Source organism: Panthera leo, chromosome F2, assembly GCF_018350215.1.
Source record: "Panthera leo isolate Ple1 chromosome F2, P.leo_Ple1_pat1.1, whole genome shotgun sequence".
In the NCBI taxonomy this organism is placed as follows: Eukaryota; Metazoa; Chordata; class Mammalia; order Carnivora; family Felidae; genus Panthera; species Panthera leo.
The window spans coordinates 46,530,409-46,550,211 of NC_056695.1; the positions used below are offsets into that span (position 1 = coordinate 46,530,409).

The 19,803-nt window shown below is 45.9% G+C and overlaps 2 protein-coding genes across 6 annotated transcripts in view; one reads left to right on the forward strand and one right to left on the reverse strand.

Moving 5' to 3' along the window:
- The window catches only part of LOC122211306 (translation initiation factor IF-2-like), a 70,812-nt gene that overhangs the window by 29,022 nt on the left and 21,987 nt on the right, over positions 1–19,803 (forward strand). Inside the window, exons 2-3 of one of the 5 annotated variants that reach the window (XM_042924449.1) lie at positions 1,760–1,991; positions 13,613–13,753. The gene's annotated coding sequence lies outside the window, so the exon portion shown is untranslated. Of the gene's footprint in view, positions 1–1,759; positions 2,141–7,675; positions 8,570–13,612; positions 13,754–19,803 lie in introns of those variants that run through there. The other 4 variants (XM_042924446.1, XM_042924448.1, XM_042924447.1 and 1 more) reach the window with 4 other exon arrangements.
- SNX31 (sorting nexin 31) overlaps positions 1–19,803 on the reverse strand; it is a 68,370-nt gene that overhangs the window by 17,400 nt on the left and 31,167 nt on the right. The window contains exons 5-10 of the mRNA XM_042924453.1: positions 19,120–19,230; positions 14,942–15,032; positions 13,895–13,982; positions 10,090–10,159; positions 4,669–4,761; positions 655–858 (exon numbers count right to left, since the gene is read on the reverse strand). Coding sequence (XP_042780387.1) covers positions 655–858; positions 4,669–4,761; positions 10,090–10,159; positions 13,895–13,982; positions 14,942–15,032; positions 19,120–19,230 — 657 coding nt within the window. The remainder of the gene's footprint in view (positions 1–654; positions 859–4,668; positions 4,762–10,089; positions 10,160–13,894; positions 13,983–14,941; positions 15,033–19,119; positions 19,231–19,803) is intronic.

The window sequence follows — 19,803 nt, forward strand, 5'->3', positions numbered from 1 at the left end:
GGCTAAAAACTCCCCGTGGATTCCATGGATTTAGCAACTGGGGGTCACGGTTGCTCTAATAGTGTTTCACCTCTACTAGTTAATCTGGCTTCCCGCGTAAAGGGGATAATCCCACTCAGCTCACTGAGTTATTGTGAGAATTGAATTGAATACCAGATGTGGCAGCATCCGGGAGAGCACCCGGGACAAAGCACGCACTCAATAAATCTGATCACAGGGTTTCTTCTGGGAGGAGACGGCAATGGCAGGATGATGCCAGGGATCCTTGAGAAGAGCTCTACTGGTCGGCGTCCAGTTTCCGAGGGTAAAGACCTCGTCAGTACTGAGGATGTAGTGAGTACTCAATAAGCAGTAGCCATTGTTTCTATAGGCTGTATCACAAGAGCCACCCTTCCGGCAGTAGAGAAGCCTACTGCTGCAAAGTGGAGAGACAGGCGTCTCTACTGCTGTGGTTGGGACCCTCGTACCAGCCCGTTGACAGGTTTTACCTTAGGTGATGCTTAATATGGCTTAGATGCCAGCCCACTCAAGAGAGTGATACAAATGGCAGGCCTATGTCCCTAGTCCCAACTTTGTCACCCCCAAACACTAGGATCTTGAAACCACGGGTTGAGACTTTAAATCCTGGGGAAGGCAGAGCGCCAAGATACTTACGAGGAAAGTGACCTTCCAGCACTTCACTCTGCTCATCTGGAAGATGGTTTCCTGGGTCTGGTTATCAGGCAGGGTTATGCAGCAGCTGATCTCATCATTGCCGACGGAAAGGACGGCCCCACAGCCTGGTTCCGGGTAGTCACAGGTACAGGGATCCAGCTGCAAGTATCCATAGTGCCGTACCTCTTGGGACAGCTCCAAAAACTGCACGGGGTGGGCGGGGGCAGGTCGGAAGAAGCAAAAGACGACTTGAAAAAGGTAACAGCCTCATGCCAGAAGCTACTGCCATTCTAGGAGCACACGTGGGACGGAGTCACCGTGAAAGCGCCTTTTTTTCTGGATGATACAAATGAAGACGGTGTCCCTTGTGCTCCCTGACATAATAAGGCCTGGGGAAGTTCACGGTGTGTCCCGCCAGGGCTGGGACCATTTCTGCCTCATTCACCATTGTGTCTCTTCTCCTGTTGCAGTGCTTGGTACATAGTGGGAGTGAAAATATTCAGGGAGTGAATGATGAATGGAGACGAATAGAGTGAACCAAATGAAGTAGATATGATTCTATCTCAGCAGGTTACAACAGCAAAATACACAAAAAGTGTATATTTAAAATGCTGTTGGGGCACCTGGCTGGCTCAGTGCATACAGCATGTGATTCCTGATCTCAGGGTCTTGAGTTCAAGCCCCATGTTGGGTGTGGAGCCTCCTTAAAATTTTTTTTTGTTTTTAACTAAGCTGAGGTCTATGTAGGAAGAACGTAGTTTTTACAGTCTGCTCCATATGATGAATATATGAATTGTCAGAGGAAGAGATTTTGCGAATGGCAATGAAATGAGAGAGTGAGTCTGCTTTCTAAGTAGGGTTACAGACAGCCCCAAAGTGTCAAGGGAACACTTTTATGTGACTTTTAAGGTTTAGCTTTCCCTCTGCTTCTGACTTGGCTTAAGGACAGAGGATAGTTGCAGTTCACAAGTGTGTTCCAGACACCCTGTCCTGACAACATCTATTTCTAGGACTTTTCATTTTTGTAACAAAGTGTTATTATTAACCACTGCTTTTAACTAAGCTGATATTAGCTTGAGGACCTCTCTCGATCTTGTTCTTCCAGCTTTCACCAGGGTCCTGCCTGATGTTGTGCGAGACGTGCGCTCAGAAAAAGCAGTTCTCACTTTAACATGTGGTCAAAGAAGAAAGAAGATCACTCAGTGACAACCTGGCACTTTCCAGATCCTTTTTTGAAGGGGAGCCAAGTCCCTTCAAGGACCACATGAAGCACTCTCTGATTAAGGTGAAATGTGCTGAGACATGAGCGGTGAGGGATAGCTGACTGTTCATATGAGGTAGGAGACATACTTGAGGTTCCTGTCCCTTCCAGCCACACGTCCTCATACCAGCTCATTGTGCTGCATTTATTTGACTTAGAAGCTGCATGAAGTTGCCAGGCCTCCTCCCCTTGGGTCAGTGGGAAACATCAGAAATGACAGGTCCTGAGTAGATACATTGTGTGCCGGGGGGGGGGGGGGGGGGGGTTGGAGTTATCTTGTCACTGAGCAGAAAGAGCAGTTTCAAGCTCTGGCTACAATAGTTTCTTCTTTATTATATGATACAAGCCCTTATTGCTTGGTAACACCTTTAAAAACTTTTTTTAATAATCAGCTCTTGGCTGCGGTCTTCTAAAAGAGCGAAAGTATTTAAAAGTTAAGCTCCACAGGGCGCCTGGGTGGCTCAGTTGGTCAAGCATCCGATTTCGGCTCAGGTCATGATCTCCTGGTTACTGAGTCTGAGCCTCGTGTCAGGCTGTACGCTGACAGCGTGGAGCCTGCTTAGGATTCTCTCTCTCTCCCTCTCTCTCCTTCTCTCCCTCCCTCCCTCTTTCAAAATAAATAAACATTCAAAAAAATAATAACAGTTAAGCTCCATTTCTGTAGAAAGTCAGTGATGAATGAGTAAGTCATTCAAATGCTTGTTGGGATTTGTCATTCGAGAAGCAGGCAATGTTACTGACTTTTTGAAAACTAAGAGAAATCTGCAAGGATTAGTTTTTTTTTAAAGAAAATTAGTTTCTTTAAGAAACTTACACCTGAAAAACATAATTTAACATACGTAACTGCAGAAGGTATGCCCACATATTTTCATTTAGATCGAGGGTCGGCAAACTTTTCTGTAAACAGCCATGTAGTAAACATTTTCAGTTTTGTGGGTATACAGTCTCCATTGTAACTACTTGCCTCTACAATTCTGGCACAAACGACAGGTTTAGACAGTACAAAAATGAACGAGCATGGCTGTGTGCCAATAAAACTTCATTTACAAAAACAGTGGTCCATGGGCTGTAGTTAGCCTATGATTTAGATCAACGAATTCCTCCTTTAAATTAATTTCACTCATTTGCAACTCCAGGTTTTCTTGCACATGTACATAAAGTAAAGCAATAGTTGTTACCATGATGGCTCTATTAGCAGGAGAAGAACATCACAAACACTTAAATAATGCCAGTTTGATGTCAGTATCCTTAGATGCTTCAAGAAAGTATCGGTTAAATTCATTTGAATCATGGTTCAGATTTTTTCATCTAATTCATACACTCAAAGTAAACTTTTTATTTTTTCACTAAAAAAATTGTTAATGTTTTTATTTATTTTTGAGAGAGAGAGAGACAGAGCACAAGCAGGGGAGGGGCAGAGAGAGAGGGAGACACAGAACCCGAAGCAGGCTCCAGGCTCCAGGCTCTGAGCTGTCAGCACAGAGCCTGATGTGGGGCTCAAACTCATGAACTGTGAAATCATGACGCAAGCCGAAGTCTGACACCCAACCTACTGAGCCACCCAGGTGCCCTGCTCAAAGTGAAGTTTTTTCAAGATGACTATGACAGATAATATAGTAAAATCAGGTAAAACACTCATCATAGACGTAAAATGCGTTTTGTGTCAAAAATACGAATACAGATTTTGGTAGAGTATAGCACATGGTAAGCACAATATTCCTACTAAATCATCAAATCAAAAAGTTGATGGAACAGGAATGAATCTCAGTTAGAATCTCTAACTGTATCCAAAGTAGCTGATGTATCCAATTATATCCAAATAATCTATCCTTCAAAATAAACACTGTAATTGTCAAAATTTACAAATACACAGAGAAATTGAACTCCAAACTTTTTGTGACAAAGCTGAGGTGGAATACCAAGGAAGGAAAATATTATATCGTGGAAGTATATGCTTTTCCCTTTTTTTTTTCTTCTTTTCCTGCCTGTCAGTAAAATTCTCAAAATATCTGAGCTTTTGAAGAATTACTTTCTATAGCAATGTGGGTATAAATGAGGCCTCTAAATTTTAGTTGGACTTGGTTTGCACTCAGTGAGTGAACGTTGGCAAAGCCTAGAGAATAAAGAAGACAACACAATGAAGCAGGGTCCATTTCTTCTGTTAAAATATGCCGTTTGTCAGACTCGTCTCCCTGCTTGGGGACGGGGGGGAGTGTGAGTTGGTACCATCTTTAAGGAAGCTTTAGAAACAGACTGTTAGAAATATATTCTAAGAAATAATGGAGCATGTACTCAAAGACAGAGGATGCCGGCCGCAGTGCTCAGGGACCTTCAGCCAGGAACTGTACCAGGTGTTGGGAACACACAGGGTCTGTTTAAATTAGACACAGTCCTGGGCCTCATGGCGCTCACTGCCAAAGTGATTTATAACAGCAAACACTGGAAATAACCTGATTTCCAATAATAAGAAATTGGTTAGCTAAATGACAACTATAAAACTCAATACTCTGTGGTCATTAAAAAGAATGCTGAGGGTCTATATTAACTTGGCAAAGGGTTCACCACAATATATCGTCTGTGCTTTTCAGAATCTTTAAAGAATAGAATCAGAAAAATTAATGATGGTGTTCTCGTTTTTTAAAAGACCCCCATGTTTAGCGGTTGATGGGTTTACAAATTAAGAAACAGCTCAATTCCAATATGTTTCTTTAACTCCCCTCCAAGGGATTTCTCTTGGTGCGATATTTGATCACCTTTGTTTGGTTGTCTTCTTTCTGGAGAGCCTCTAATTTCTGCCTCTGCGCCTGTGTGGGTTTGGCCCATTCTTGTTCAATGTCCTGTAGTGCCTTAAAGCGACAGAAGTTGTAAGATTAGCAACCTTAGCAGAAGTGAGCTAATCTGACAAAAACACACTCATGTATGAAAGGCTATAAAAACAGAGCCAAGTGGACATTTATAAGGATTTAGCATGTTATAGAGCTGACTGTTAAATTAGTGGGTGGAGGAAGAGATTGTTCAATGGTTTTGGGGACAGCTGGCCACACTTGGGAGAGAAAATAAAGTTAGCCTCTTTCCCCACACCACCCAATCAAATAAATCCAGATAAAGATTTAAATGTTTAAAAAAAAAAAAAGATTCAGGAAAAGAAATCTGATGCTGAGGTAAGGATTATATTTTTAAGATACAGAATCAAAGTGTCATAACAAAGGAAAATATAATTCCATGAAAATATAAAACTTCTATGCATAGAAACCATCAAGAACAAAACTAAGAAGCAAATGGCAAACCAGAGAATATGACCGCATCATATGTGGAAAAGGGTTGATATTTATATAAAGCAATAGGAAAAATGTAAATATCCCCCAACAAGAAAATGGACAAAGAATATGAATCGGCAATTGACAAAAAGGAATTCCAAATTCCAAATCTATATTCAACCTCACTAGTAATCGGTAATTTTTTTATTTTATTTATTTATTTATTTTTTTGCCTCTCAACTTGGCAAAGACTAAAAATATATATATAATATTCAGGGCTGGCAAAGATTTGGGGAAACCGGAAATTCCATGTAGAGCCGATGGGATTTAAATTGGTACCATTAGCCTGTGTTGCTTTTATTTATCAGGCTTTTAGAAAGTTTTCCATTGGTCTTCAGTTAGCCTGTTAACCTCTCAAGAGAAAACCTTGAGTCCTTCCCCTCAGTGTATCTTGTCCAAGGTCTTACATACAGCAAACATTTAATAATTCTTTGCCAATAGTCAGGCACTCATTTATACCTTGGTCTGAATGTAAGTCTCTGTGCTCCACTGGTTATGCCTGATCTCCATCAGGAGAATGAAAAGATGAGTAAAGTTTTGATTTTGCTGTTTAGGTTGGGGGACAAGGAAATGGGTTTAGAGAAGAGAAAGAAAAATAACAAATATTTGTTGAGAACCTGTTTTAGATAGGTTCTCTCAGCTTTGCAAATTGTCTGTGGGATAGGAACATTCCCCTCATCCTATAGATGGGTAAATTGAGGTCCAGAGAGGTTATGGCTTTCGAGACAACCCAGCAATAAGTGGCACGAGTTGGGTTAAAACCCTGATTTGGCGACTGTACCCTCCTCTCTATGCCCAAGCTACTGAATTCTGAGTATGTAGGCGGCTATGCACACCAAGACTTACCCCTGGTCACCAACTATTCGCAAAACTGGACCTAGACATCTAGAACCTTTCCTTTCCTGAATTCTGCTTGATGTTAGAGCCCTGTAAGGACTCGGCAGTGTTATCACTCAGCAGTGATATCAAAGAGAAAGTATAGCTAAATAAAGAAGGTAAACAGCAATCATGACAGTAAGTACTAGCTGAAGATATGTCATTTGCCATTAGGGGACCTGGGACTCTCAGATACAGAGATTTAAACGTCCTGCATCAGCAGGAACAGAACTGCTTTTGTTTCACTACCTTTGAAAAGATTTGACCCTGATTATGGGCTCGCGAGTCATCGAATACATCACATACAGTATCTCACTCTAACCATGAGAGAATCCAATTCAGACAAATGGCTCTACTCAGTTCTATGGCTCCCCAAAGACTGGCTGCTGGAAAGTTATGTAGAACCTATTTTTAAAAATCGAGTGAAATCACCTAAGCCATGGGTTTCATGAGCTTCAATCACACATGCCCCAGCACCCCCTGCAGAGGGTATAGCAGTGAGAAGTGGGGAGCAAGGCATATACCGGGCTCTAGCTGGCTGAGGCATGGCACAGCTAGGCCAAGGCTGTGTGAGTAGACCGGGCCATGTTCAAGGGCACCAGGCTGTGACGGTCTGGGGAAGCTAACGGTCAGCCCATGTTCCCTTCACCAAGCCATGAGCCCCATTACGGGGTTAGCCTGCCTAGAGCAAGGGACACCTTGTTCTAATTTGCACAAAGTTACCACATAGGCCAGTGGTGCTGACATGCAGGCCCAGAATTGACCAAGCCTCGGTATTTTTTTAGAAAACCCAGACATTTATACTTTTATATACCACCTTCCATTTTGTTAATACTACTCAAATTGAAAATAAAAGAAGGGAAACAGTGTGGGAGTCCAATTGACTCCTGGGACAGCCATCCATGGGGCACAGTTGCTTCAGAACAATCAAAAGCGTTTCCCTTAATAATTATGATGGCACTGTTATTTATCAGAAGAACTCATAAGAACTTTCTGCATTAATTTTTTTAAAGGATGATTGCTTCTCACATATTCACATATCCTAAGCTCCCAGGACAGTCTCTGCCCTGGGCCATTTAGAGTCTAGTTAGGCAAATACATATGTAAATGATATTTACATGGCTGGGTGAGTAGCACCCTTAATGGAGGGTACAAACAAGTACCTCAGGAGCAGAGAGGGAGGAAGGGATTTTCTTTCGAGGGGAGCTGAGAAAAGTTTCCCCCAAAGAGGCAGCAGTTACGGTCCTGACTCCCCGGAGCTGACTTCTCGGTACCCCCACTTGGATTCAGTAATAACAATGGTGATGATAATGGCACAGATAATCATAACATCAACTATAATTTTTTGAAGACTTTGCAAGCGAAGAGCTGTGGTTTGAATAACAGTCTAGTAAAGCTGAGAGAAAACTTAGAAACCGTTCCTTCCGTCTCATCGCTTAACAGGGGGACATTGTAGTTCAAAGTTCGGAAGGGTGAAGCGGCGGGCCCGAGGTCACGCAGAGAGACAGCCAGTGACAGAGCAAGGGACAGAATGCATTTTCAAAACTGCTATTCGTGTGCTTTTCAGGAAGCCATCTTTTTTCCCAGCTATCAGCAGAGGAAACACCGTCCATTTCTCTCTGGTTTACAACTCCTCGTTGAAGACAGATACGATGCCTACGGTGATGGTGGAGGTTCCTTCTTCTCACCACCAGGCCAGAAAGACTATTTCCCACCAGAACAATATCAGAATTAGGCGATGCATCCTCCACCAAGGACGGGATATCAAACAGACCAGATGCAACCAATAATGCACTATAATAGCAAGGGTGTGACGGCGATGAGCCTCGGTAAACGAGTAAAATGGTAAAGTATGGTCCCATTCACACAACATGATTTTAATTACACTCAGCATGATTATACATGGGTCCAAGTATGACGAGAAATGAACTCAAAACTAGCCATGAAACTACAATGGTGACCATTGCACATCCAATGTGTGATGTTTTGATTTGCCTCCTTAGAATTTCGGAGAGCTTTGAGAAGATGATTTATTAGATTGCCTTGGCCTGTTAAAAAGTCACATAAGGAGAAATGGGCAGTTAGGCTGTGACTCCTTATCTGACATGCTGGCTGCTGGGCTCCCTGTGACTGCTCAGTCACCCACCCAGGTGCTTTGCCCTGTGCTGAAAAAGCCAAGGTCCCTGCATGGGGCTGGTGGTCTAGTGGGGGAGATATAGATACAAGTGATGCTCTAGCTTGTCCAATTGAAGACCTCATTGATTCTGATATCATGATTTTGTGAGACACTAAGGAAAAACACTGCCAGTTAAGTTATGACACAGGGCCTTGTGATAGTTGTGCACGGTGCATGAACCGGCCATGCCGACCTTTCCCGGCTGGTCATTGCTTTTATTTCTTCTGAGGCATTTGGTGATTCCTCTGGCCTTTAGCTGTTCTTCTTGGCCTGTGCCAGGCAGTCCTTTTGCATAGAGCTTAGTGAAAAACTGAGCAGTTCCCTCTCCCTGGGCACGTAAAGCCCCTGGTGGTTGCTTTATAAGAAAATTTGGAAGTGTGGTCATTTCTGGCTTTATGAATATAAAGGGGAAAACTGCCACTCTGTCTTTGCCTCTCTGTGTAAGTGATAACTCCCATTCCATGAAGAATCATAGTGTATGTAGTGGCAGGGGGCTGGTGAGGCAGGAGAACTGAGGTGGGGGGTAAAGGAGAGGTATCACAGAGGCAGCATCTGTGACCGCCCCACCATGTAGCAGAACCTTCACCACTGAATCAGGGAAGGGAAAGGAGGCCGGGGTGCCTGGGTGGCTCAGTCAGTTAAGTGTCCGACTTTGGCTCAGGCCATGATCTTGAGGTTCGTGGGTTCGAGCCCCATGTCACTCTGTGCTGACAGCTCACAGAGCCTGGAGCCTGCTTCGGATTCTGTGTCTCCCTCTGTCTGCCCCTCCCCGGCTCATACTCTGTTTCTCTCTCAAAAATAAATAAACCTAAAAAAAAAAAAAAAAAGGAGGCCAAACTCTCAAACTCTCAATGTACTTTCTGGGGGTTAGGGGGTAGGGGTAGGCAGGACCACCAACATAATCTGCAGGGCCTAATGCAAAATGAAAATGTGAGGTCTCTTGTTCCAAAATTAAGGATCAAGATGGCAACAGCAAAATATTAAACAATTGTGGGGTTCTTCTGAGCAGGCTATGTGCCCATGAAGCAGGCCCTGGAGGCAAGTATGCTACTCATTGGCTCAGGTAAAAAGAAGATTATGCTAAAATGAGATGGGAACACATGTGGCTTTAGATTATCAGGGACAACCTTTCTAGACTCATGTAAATTGGCCTAGAAAACTCAGAGAGGTGGTTAAAATGGAGGTAGAATTTTTTTTCTTTCTAAATTCTATTTCTTAAAAAAAATTTTTTTACTGTAGTAAAATATATATAACATTTGTCGTTTTCACCACTTTTTTATTTAAAAAATTTTTTAAATGCTTATTTATTTTTTGAGAGAGAGAGAGAGAAAGAGAGAGAAAGTGTGAGTGGGGGAGGGGCAGAGAGCGGGAGGGAGACACAGAATCCAAAGTAGGCTCCAGGCTCCGAGCTGTCAGCACAGAGCCCGACATGGGGCTCGAACCCACGAACCGTGAGATCATGACCTGAGCCAAAGTCAGACGCTTAACTGAGCCACCCAGGCGCCCCTCATTTTAACCATTTTTAAGTGTACAATTCAGTGGCACTAAAAACACTCATAAAGTTGTGTAACCATGAACACTCTCATACCTACCTTTTTAGCATCCCTAGCAAAAAGTCTGTACCCATTAAACAGTAACTCCCTGCCGCCGAGCCCCTAATAACTTCTATTGTACTTTCTGTCTCTGTGAATTTGCCTATTCTAGTTATGGAGGTAGAATTCTTAACTATTACAATTTTTTTTAATGGTTTCCATCCCAAACGGTCGATAACACATGGTGTTTTGAGAGTCCTTGGTCACCCTTACCTGCATATGGATCAAATCTACGGCTGCTGTGCAGTCCATCAGCATGGAGTCGAGGGATGGGTCCATGTACCTGCGTAATTCAGGAGCATTAAGTTCATTCATATGACACAGCCGATGGGCACACCTGGGAGCACATGCTCTCTGAGGTGGTGGCCCCCTATGCTTTAAACGAGCCCCCACTGGGGCACCTGGGTGGCTCGGTTGGGTGAGCATCTGACCTCAGCTCAGGTCATGATCTCACGGTTCATGAGTTTGAGCCCCGCGTTGGGCTCTCTGCTGTCAGCACTGAGCCTGCCTTGGGATCCTCTGTCTTCCTCTCTCTCTCTGCCCCTCCCCCTTCCTCTCTCAAAAATAAATAAACATTGGGGCGCCTGGGTGGCTCAGTCGGTTAAGCGGCCGACTTCGGCTCAGGTCACGATCTCACGGTCCGTGAGTTCAAGTCCCGCGTCGGGCTCTGTGCTGACTGCTCAGAGCCTGGAGCCTGTTTCAGATTCTGTGTCTCCCTCTCTCTCTGACCCTCCCCTGTTCATGCTCTGTCTCTCTCTGTCTCAAAAATAAATAAACGTTAAAAAAAAGTTTGAAAAAAAATAATAAACATTAAAAAAATATTTAAACGAGCCCCCCTTTCTAACAGCCCTCTACTCACCTAGCTTTTTCTGTCTCCTACTTTCTTTACACTGTAAGCTCTTGTCTGGCGGGCTCTGAGAGTAAGGTGGCAAACAATAAAGCTGTGGGAGAATGGCCCACGGCCCTGTTCACACTCGCCCCGCTGTCGGGCCCCAAGTGCGGATGCCCTTTCCCCACCCCATAGTACCTGGTGTCGCCGTTGCCCCAAACCCACACCTGCATCACCACCCTGTACCCAGGCTGCTCTCATCTGTCGCCCAAACTGCTCCCTTTGTCAGGCCCTCTGCGTCAGCCCCGTCCCCTCAATCCCAGGCTCTGCGTTCTAACCTGAGGGCTCTTTCCTGAGTAGCCTGTGGACTGTCGTGGTCCCAGGAGTTAGATCATTCATCTTGCTCCCTTCCACGGCCCGGCCCGTCAGGCGACACCTAGCTTTCATTTCCAGCTCCGTCTCTTACCCACCTTCCTCCGTCGCACTCGACATCCAACCATGTTTTCTCTCCTCTCCTCTGCCTGGAAGACCAGTGCCCTTACCAGCTTCCGTCCCTGCCTCATCTGCCTCTCCTGGGCTCCTCGTGTCCCCCCTCCAGTCCCCACTCCCCACGGTTTCCACTTCATCCTCTATGCTTCCTTAGCACTCCGAAGTCATCCTGACCACTGCTCTCATCAAGTTGATCTTAGCGCCAGGTACATAGGGGCTGTGTCCTATTTGGAGTTGCCACTCTGCAAAGTGACTTGCAAACAGCAGGGCTCCGTGTCTGTCTAATGGGCCTAGAATCGTCAGGCTAAACTGAAATCATAGTTCCTGTATGAGCACAGGAGCTGCTAAGAATTGATAGAAACGGTCCAGAAAGGGTGCACCACAGCTGGTCTAAACCAACCTGAGGGCAGAGGTAAGCCGAATCACTGCACTTATGAGAGTGTGGTTAAGAGACCAATGGGATTGGCATGGACTAGGAAAGGAGGAAAATGGTACTTGAAGGTCACCTTCCTCCTGGGGGGGTGGGGAGAAGCATGCACAGTTATGTCCGATGTAGCTCATTTGCCCACGCGGCGTAGGCACCCTGTTCTCCGTGACTGACAATAGCAACTGTTGCATCCGAGCTAGAGAGCCCCCGGACCCAGCCCACACTTGGGGCTCTGAGAGGCCAGGGCAGCCTCCCTCTGGTCTGGAAGGAACCGTACCATAATTGGAGAGGTGCACCAGAGAATTCACAGACAGAAAAATCCCTAAAACTCTGGCTAATGTTTGCTGGAATGCGTCACCTGCTGGGAATCCCACAGCTCCCGGCAGCCAAGCTGGCCTCCCTGCTCCCACTCAGACTTTTCCTGGACAGATGACCAGGTCCCTTCAGGATCCTACTCCAGGCTCTTCCCCTCGGGTGACCTGACCCTCAGCTCTAACAGCTGGAGTGGGAGCCTCCTTCCTTCCCAGTTCCCATTAGCAAAGGCCATCTGCCTGGATCCGAGATGCTGGTGTGTGAGTGACATTTTATCTTACGCTGATGATCTACTATATGCCTATTTTTTTTTTAAGTTGTATTTATTTATTTTGAGAGAGCAAGAGAAAGCGTGAGCACAGGAGGGGCAGAGAGAGAGGGAGGGAGAGAATCCCAAGCAGGCTCTGTACTGTCCGTGCAGAGCCCAACATCGGGCTTGATCTCAAGAACCACCAGATCATGACCTGAGCTGAAACCAAGAGTCAGAAGTTTAACCGACTGAGCCCCCCAGGTGCCCATAGAATATACCTATTTAATGAAGACCTGGGCAAAACCCAATTACCAATTAAGGCTTCAAGGTAAGGGACAGAGTCCTCAGGTCTCCTTTGATCTCAAGTTCTCTGGAGAGTCCATGAGCAAAGCAGTCTAAGCCTCAGGGATTCCTGCTGTTATTGTTATTATAATTATTATTATCTTCAATATAACAGTAAGAAACAAGACCAAAATTTGTTGAGCATGTGGGATGACTTTATTTAACCCTCACACTAATCATATGAGCTAGACTCCTGTTATTATTCCCGTTTTACTGAGGCTTAGTGAGCTTGAGTAACTTGGCTAAGGTTATTCAGCTACCCAGTGAGTTGGTTGGGATTTAGACTCACATACTCTGACCCTAGGAACGACCATGCTCAGCCACTTGTTACACTAATCAGCTTCTAGAAGAACAGCTACTCTAGAAACACCTAGATGGAACTGCTAAGGGTTTTTCATTTTCGCCTTTTTACAGTTCCATCCCACAGATTTTGACAGTTTCTCAGAATACTTTTGAATAGCAGTAGATGAACTTCTAGCCCTGCCAGGAATGTCCTTCCAAAATTCAAAACCACAGACTGGCGCTGTAAACAAGGCATCATGAGGTCAAGATAACTACTATTCCTAGATTACAAAACGCCTTTCTTTAATACTCTCTGTGCTCAGATTACAGAATAGCTGGGCTGGGAGAGAGTAAACCAAAGAAGCAACCCAATACAGCCATGGTAATGAACACTGGAGACTACAGATTATAGGATATATGTGGGGCGGGGTGGGGTGAGAGAAGTGTCCTGCTTCTTGTTATTTTCTGTTCGTTCGCTTTCCATAGGGCTTCTTGTTTCTGGGGGAAAGGATAGTATTTTCTGCAAGGTGTTCAGTCAGTCTACGAACATGGCTGGCCCTGGTTTATACGCATTTGTTACTGGAATCCTTTAAGAATGTAAGCCAAATACTTAAGAGTTAAAATTCACTGCAAGTTGTCGGAGTCCACCCTTTGCCCTTAGGGAACACCACAGTGCAACAGATGAATTGCACCTATTTGTAATCATCAATAAATTCCTTCAATTAGTACAGTTGATAATCCATTCCAAAGCAAGCCCGTGACCTGCCATTTCTCATAATTCCTGCTTTGATTCCCACCCCAACAGCACTTGCTTTTCAAGACTTACCTTCAGGGCCACCATCCTCGTGACAATATCCCTCAAGTACTTACTGGAGACCAGTGGGAGTTATCTTCAACATCGCATTCTTTAGGACAAATATTCTGGTTCATTCCCCACTCTCCCTTCTTTATTGCTTTCCTCTCAACCTTCCGCAAGCTCCTGGTCCCTCTCTAGCTGTTAGGTGGTGAGCTGATACGGTGAGACCGACAAAATCTCAACGGGAACCGAAAACATCCTCAAATATCTACCATCACCGCAAATGCTTACCACTTCCGGAGTCCAACCTTGCAGTTTTCCATTCCAGCACTTCTGAGACTCACATAAGGGAGTTCAAAGTCCGCCAGTTTTTTCATGACTAGAGAAAGGGGAAAGGGAGTCTTCCTGGTTGAAACGGCACAAACAGTTTACATACAGAGGCTTCGAAATGAGAAAATAAAGCGTTGCCATTGGAAAGAATAAAATCACCCTGATCACATTCTCTCGCATTTGTATGTAATTTTTCACTTTCTGAAATTCATCCAAATGATAAATAGCATTTCACCCTCATAAAACAGCAGCACCGTTGGTAGGGGGTACTTTCCACTGCAATACAGATGAAGAAACCGAGTTCCAGAGAGGTCTAGTGCCTTCGCCAGCACACCACAGATCTTAGTGGTGAAGCCAACACACAAACCCCTTAACTTCCCACTCAAAACCACTTCCCTGCAGCTTCTTGAGAACTTGCGTAAATGGCATTCAGATAATTGATACCATTTCACAACTAAATAGCTTGTAATATCTATAAATGCACTGTAGAGGAAAGCAAAAACCATGTGGACCACACTGTCGTCTTTCACTAACTCCTTACGTTTTTTAAGAATCTGAGAACTTATTTATGGCATCCACATTTTATAGCAAACATTCCTTAACGAGGAGAAGCGATAGCGTGATGGGATGTCCTGACATCCGAAGTCCAGCACTCCAGAGGGAGGCCGGGGCATGGCTGGTGGCCAGCAGCCAGGCCATAAGGGTAAAGGTGAGACAGACATTAGGACTGGGACCAGGGCAGGCACAAGACCAAGTGCAGTTACTGGTAAGGGCCTGACATCTTGCTGTGGTCCATGCTAGCTTTCTGGAGTGGCTCATCCCCAGCTCACCCTGAACACAGACACAACCGCCCATCCCCCAACTTTTGATCCAGGGACTACTGAGAACAGTAGTAGGGACCACGCGTCGCCCCTACTCGGCGATATCTCCTGCATCCCCTGGGCTGAGCACGTGCCCACACCTGCCCAACCCCATCTCCCGGCTGCCCTGCATTCCTTCTTTCCTTACCAGAGAGCTTGCCCTCTTTGCGAAACCGAATGAGAAAGAGGCCAAAGTAGCCCAAGAGCTCCTGATACAGTCCAATTTTGTGTGACACCACCTTGAGAAATAAACAAAGACAAGAAAAGGGTCGGGGGGGTGGGGAGTTGGGAGAGTGTCTGCCATGCTTACCATGATATGCAGAATTTGAAATTGCCTGTAGGGGCGCCTGGGTGGCTCAGTCGGTTGGGCGTCCGACTTCGGCTCAGGTCATGATCTCGCGGTCCGTGAGTTCGAGCCCCGCATCGGGCTCTGGGCTGACAGCTCAGAGCCTGGAGCCTGTCTCAGATTCTGTGTCTCCCTCTCTCTCTGACCCTCCCCTGCTCATGCTCTGTCTCCCTCTGTCTCAAAAATAAATAAATGTTAAAAAAAAAAAATAATAAATTGCCTGTAAACATCAATAGAAAGTGCTTTAATGGGCTGCAGATATTAAAAGGAATCTTCTCCAGGGGCGCCTGGGTGGCTCAGTCGGTTAAGCGGCTGACTCTTGGTTTCGGCTCAGATCAAGATCTCGTGGTTTTGCGGGTTCAAGACCCGCATCGGGCTCTGTGCTGGCAGCTCAGAACCTGCTTAGGATTCTGTCTCCCTCTCTCTCTCTGCCCCTCCCCCAAGTACACTCGCTCTCGAAAATAAATAAATAAAAACTTTTAAAAAAAGGGAATCTTTTCTGAATCTAAAAATGATAACATTGATTTTAGAAAATTTAGAAATCAAAAAAATTAGAGTGAAGAAAATAAAAATCAGCTCCAACACTATGGACATGAACCTGGCCTCCGCTGAGGCTGGTTGTCCCACCTGGGACAGGGATGTATCTCCCAGATAGTTTGGTCGTTATAATCCACCGGAGGGCACCAGCCATTCTCCACGAACATCTGTCCTTCTGTGATACCTGCCCCTGGGGCCCTCACCCCAATTTACCTTCCTGCGGGCTGGATTCTCAGAGAAGAGATGTTTCCCGCCAACTGGCTGCCATAGAAAAGTGTACAAGCTACTGGCCACCTTTGCCCCCCCCCCGCCCCGGCCCCCTTCTGTCTGGCACCTCCTGTGACGGTCAAGTCTAATTTACACGCCATTTGCTCAGCACAACCTCGGATCCCAGGCACAGGCTGCTCTCCTTTCCTATTCCTTCCTGACCTTTACATCAAACGGCTTTCATTTCAACACCCACGGTTTTATTTCTACCAGCGGGTCATGAGGCTGTAACGTCATAATGTTTTATATTCACTCACCTTTCCTTAGCAGGAATGTCCATGCTACCACAGATTCTCCCCTTCCTCACCCACCCCCGCCCCCCACTTAAGCCTGGGCTGCAGCGTGACTTCTTTGTTTGCACACTCTGAATTCACTAGATCACCTCTGCAACACTCGAGGATTTCACCTCCACAGCCAGGGGTGTGAGCTGATGCTTTAACCATGGCTCCGGGTTCTCAAGGTGGCAGTCGTACAAACACCAGGCTCCAAGGGGGCACTTTTCTTGTCAGAGATCTGTAAATTGCCTCATGAGGCAGTCTTACTAGGTGCATGATATGAGTGGGTGTGCTCGGCATAGCTTTGAAAATAAGGCAGGGCCCGGGAATGTTTTACGACATTCACTCAAGGCGCATCCCCGTTCGCCTGCTTCCTATCTCACCCTTCCCCATGCCCTTGCAGACACCCCACACCAAACACAGCGCCCCTGTGTGTGCAAGGGTGAGTGTGTGCTGGTAAGTAACAGATTGCAAAGACATCTTTTCCTAGAGGATGAGCCACGTCCCTTCAGACTGATTACTCTCTTCTCGGATCCGTTCAGGGAAAACAGCAAGCTTACATGCTAGGGCAGATAAAGGAGTAGGGAAAAGAATGGAGAAGGCTTTTTCATTTATAAGGACATAAACACACATACCTTCTTTCGAGAGGAGTAAGCATGGACAAAAAAGAGACACAATGATATTGTCTTCTTAGCAAACGTTAAGGAGATTTCAAAACATAAGCACCATCAGCAAAACCACGTTAGCACAAATGTGTAAAACCCCCCGAAAGAGATTTTATCTTGTTGCTGGTCCTTAAGAAACCCAGCAGGATGGCAGGGAGGTGGAGGGTGGAGGAAAGTATGCTTGAGGAGATGTAAACAATGATTTTTTTTTAAGGTTTTTTTGGGGGGCGGGGAAAGAGAGAACAAGTGGAGGAGGGGCAGCGGGGGTGGGGGTCGGGCAGAGGATCCAAAGCAGGCTCTGGGCTGACAGCAGAGAGCCTGACACAGGGCTTGAACCCATGAACCATGAGATCATGAGCAGAGCCGAAGTCGGACACTTCACCGAGTCACCCAGGCGCCCCCCCCCCCAAAATGATTCTCGATTACAAAATTTAAATTATATTTTTATGCAAGCTGGAGAATCTCCCAGCGCCTGGAAGAGAAGTCACGTGTCTGCCTGACCAACTGCTCACTTTGGTACCTGCTCACCTCCAGGTAAACTTATTTGATGCTAATGATGTCAGTGTCTGGGGTTTGAATGTCTCACAAGTCGGTGTGATTAGAACAGGGAAGGTATAATTGTCTGAGATCACGAACGTACGTTGTTAAACTTCTGCTCCTTGTTACGAGAGAAACTGAGCAAAAAAGATAGTATTGTGGAACCATAGACTTACTGCCCTCCTCCTTCGCTATGGCAGCCTCCCCCTGTGCAGGTCCTGGGAAGGCAATTTACGGAACCATGTTTTTGTGTTTGGGGGGCTTTGGGGGATAAATCCCCTGAGGCATTAAGCAGCAAGGGCCTTTGATGCTTTTTTAGAGATATCACTCTGGAAGCCAGGGTAGAAGGTTGGCAAGACTGGAAGCAGGGACTAGTTTGGAGGCTGCTATCGAAATCTAGCTGAGAAATGAGGGCTCAAACTAGGATAAGGATGGAGAGGAGGAAATGGGGAGACAGGAATTATCAGGAGAAAGACTTGGGGCACAAGATTAGTAGGATTTGGGAGTCAGGGGGTGACGGAAGGGGACCCTAGGGTAACTTCTCAATGGATGGCCTCAGGAATGAGGTGGCTGCAGATCTCATTCAATGAGGCCAGCAATACAGGAGCCAAAAAAGGTTGTGTGCAGTGACTTTTGTAGGAAGGAAGGTCAAAAATGATCACTCTTGGGCAGAGCAAAGACCCCAGAGAAGGGATGTTTCCTAGCCTGGGGACAAAACTGCTCTTTGGAGGCCAGGAGGGCATGGGCCTTCTTGAACCTCCAGGCTGGAAAGAGGAGCCGTGTTTCAGGGAGGAGGCTCCCCCACCCCATGGTCTCAGGTAAAGGTGGGCTTGAGGGCTGGGAGCCCAACAGGGATGGCTCGTTTCCTACTAGAAGGTGTCAGGTACCATGTCCCCAGTGCAAGAACATTCTGTCCTTGGGAAGGCCCCTAGAAACTTTCTCACTTCCACCTGTTTATAACTTTATATTTTCCCGCACATACTTCTCTAGAGGATTAGAACTAACACCCTCCAAAGAAAAAGGACCTGGGAGCAGTATGCGGGTGTGAGAAGCTCGTGTTCCCTTGAAACCCAGGGTAGGGAGGAAAGGCCCCAGGGACAGAGCTGGTATTAGCCACATCTAAAGACGGGGCGGACAGTCTCTGTGTCTTGTCTTCAGAGTCCTCACAAACCAGCTTAAACTCAGGTCTGGCCCTCTGGATGCAGAATTAGACCTGCTGGAGTTTTGGTTTCCTGTGGGACAGGAGGGACAATTACTCCAGCCTTCGAGAAATCTGCTGTCACTCTGCCAGAACCTGTCACCAGCCTACCTGGATACAGCCTGTTTCAGACTCATCTGGACTCCACTCCCCTTCCTGCGTCCAACTATGAGGGCATCCCATAATAAAGCACTTGGCATATCTCCAGGGCACATCTTTGGCTGAGTCCCAGAAAACTGACAGCCGTATTAGGAAGGGCCTAAAAGATGTCTGGGAAGTTGATGCCCACGGGGAGAGTAAAACCAAAGATGCCCGGGAGGATAAGTTGTAGCTCAGATTCCTTGGTCAGTCTCCCAGAAAATCCAGCGTCTCTACAGATACATCATCCAGAGTAAAATGATAGGCAGGAAGCTTCTGGAAGGTAACCTTATCCTAGTCCCTGCCCTCAAACAGAATGATTCCTGAATTCAGTTCTGGAGCTGGAGTTGAGACAAAGTTTACCTCTAGAACTCTTTCAGCAGTATCTGACGTTAGAATTTCGATTTGAATATTCCTTCCATCAGGCAGAAATATATCCAGAGCCGCTGTCTTGATCGTGATGCTAAATGTGTCCTGCAAGCAAAGGGAAAGCACAGTGAGCCCCCCAAGTCCCTTCAATGGGGTACACGGAGCAGGAAAAGTCAGTAGCTTCCTCTATTTGGGCCCTCAGGGCATACATTACCCAGAAACACACAGAGCTGACTGCAGAGATTTGGGGGATGGTGTTTTGATGGATGTGTTGGGGTGAGGAGGGGTGTGGAGGGGCCGAGACGAAGCAATGACATGCCGCTTGAATAATTTTCAAATAAACAACAAGGCATCCATTTTAGGAAAAAAAAAGCTTTTGATAAAATCATCCACCTGACCCTGGGGAATCTCAGATTTTAATTTTCACTTTGAATATTTCCAGGTATCCCTAAAAGTCCCATAAAAGTCTTCTGAACGGAGGCGCCTGGGGGGCTCAGTTGGTTAAGCGTCTGACTCTTGATTTCGGCTCAGGTCACGACCTCATGGTTTGTGGGTTCGAGCCTCGCATTGGGCTCTTCACTGACAGTGTGGAACCTGCTTGGAATTCTCTCTCTCTCCCTCTCTCTCTGCCCCTCCCTTGCTCACTCACTCTGTCTCAAAATAAACAAATAAACTTTA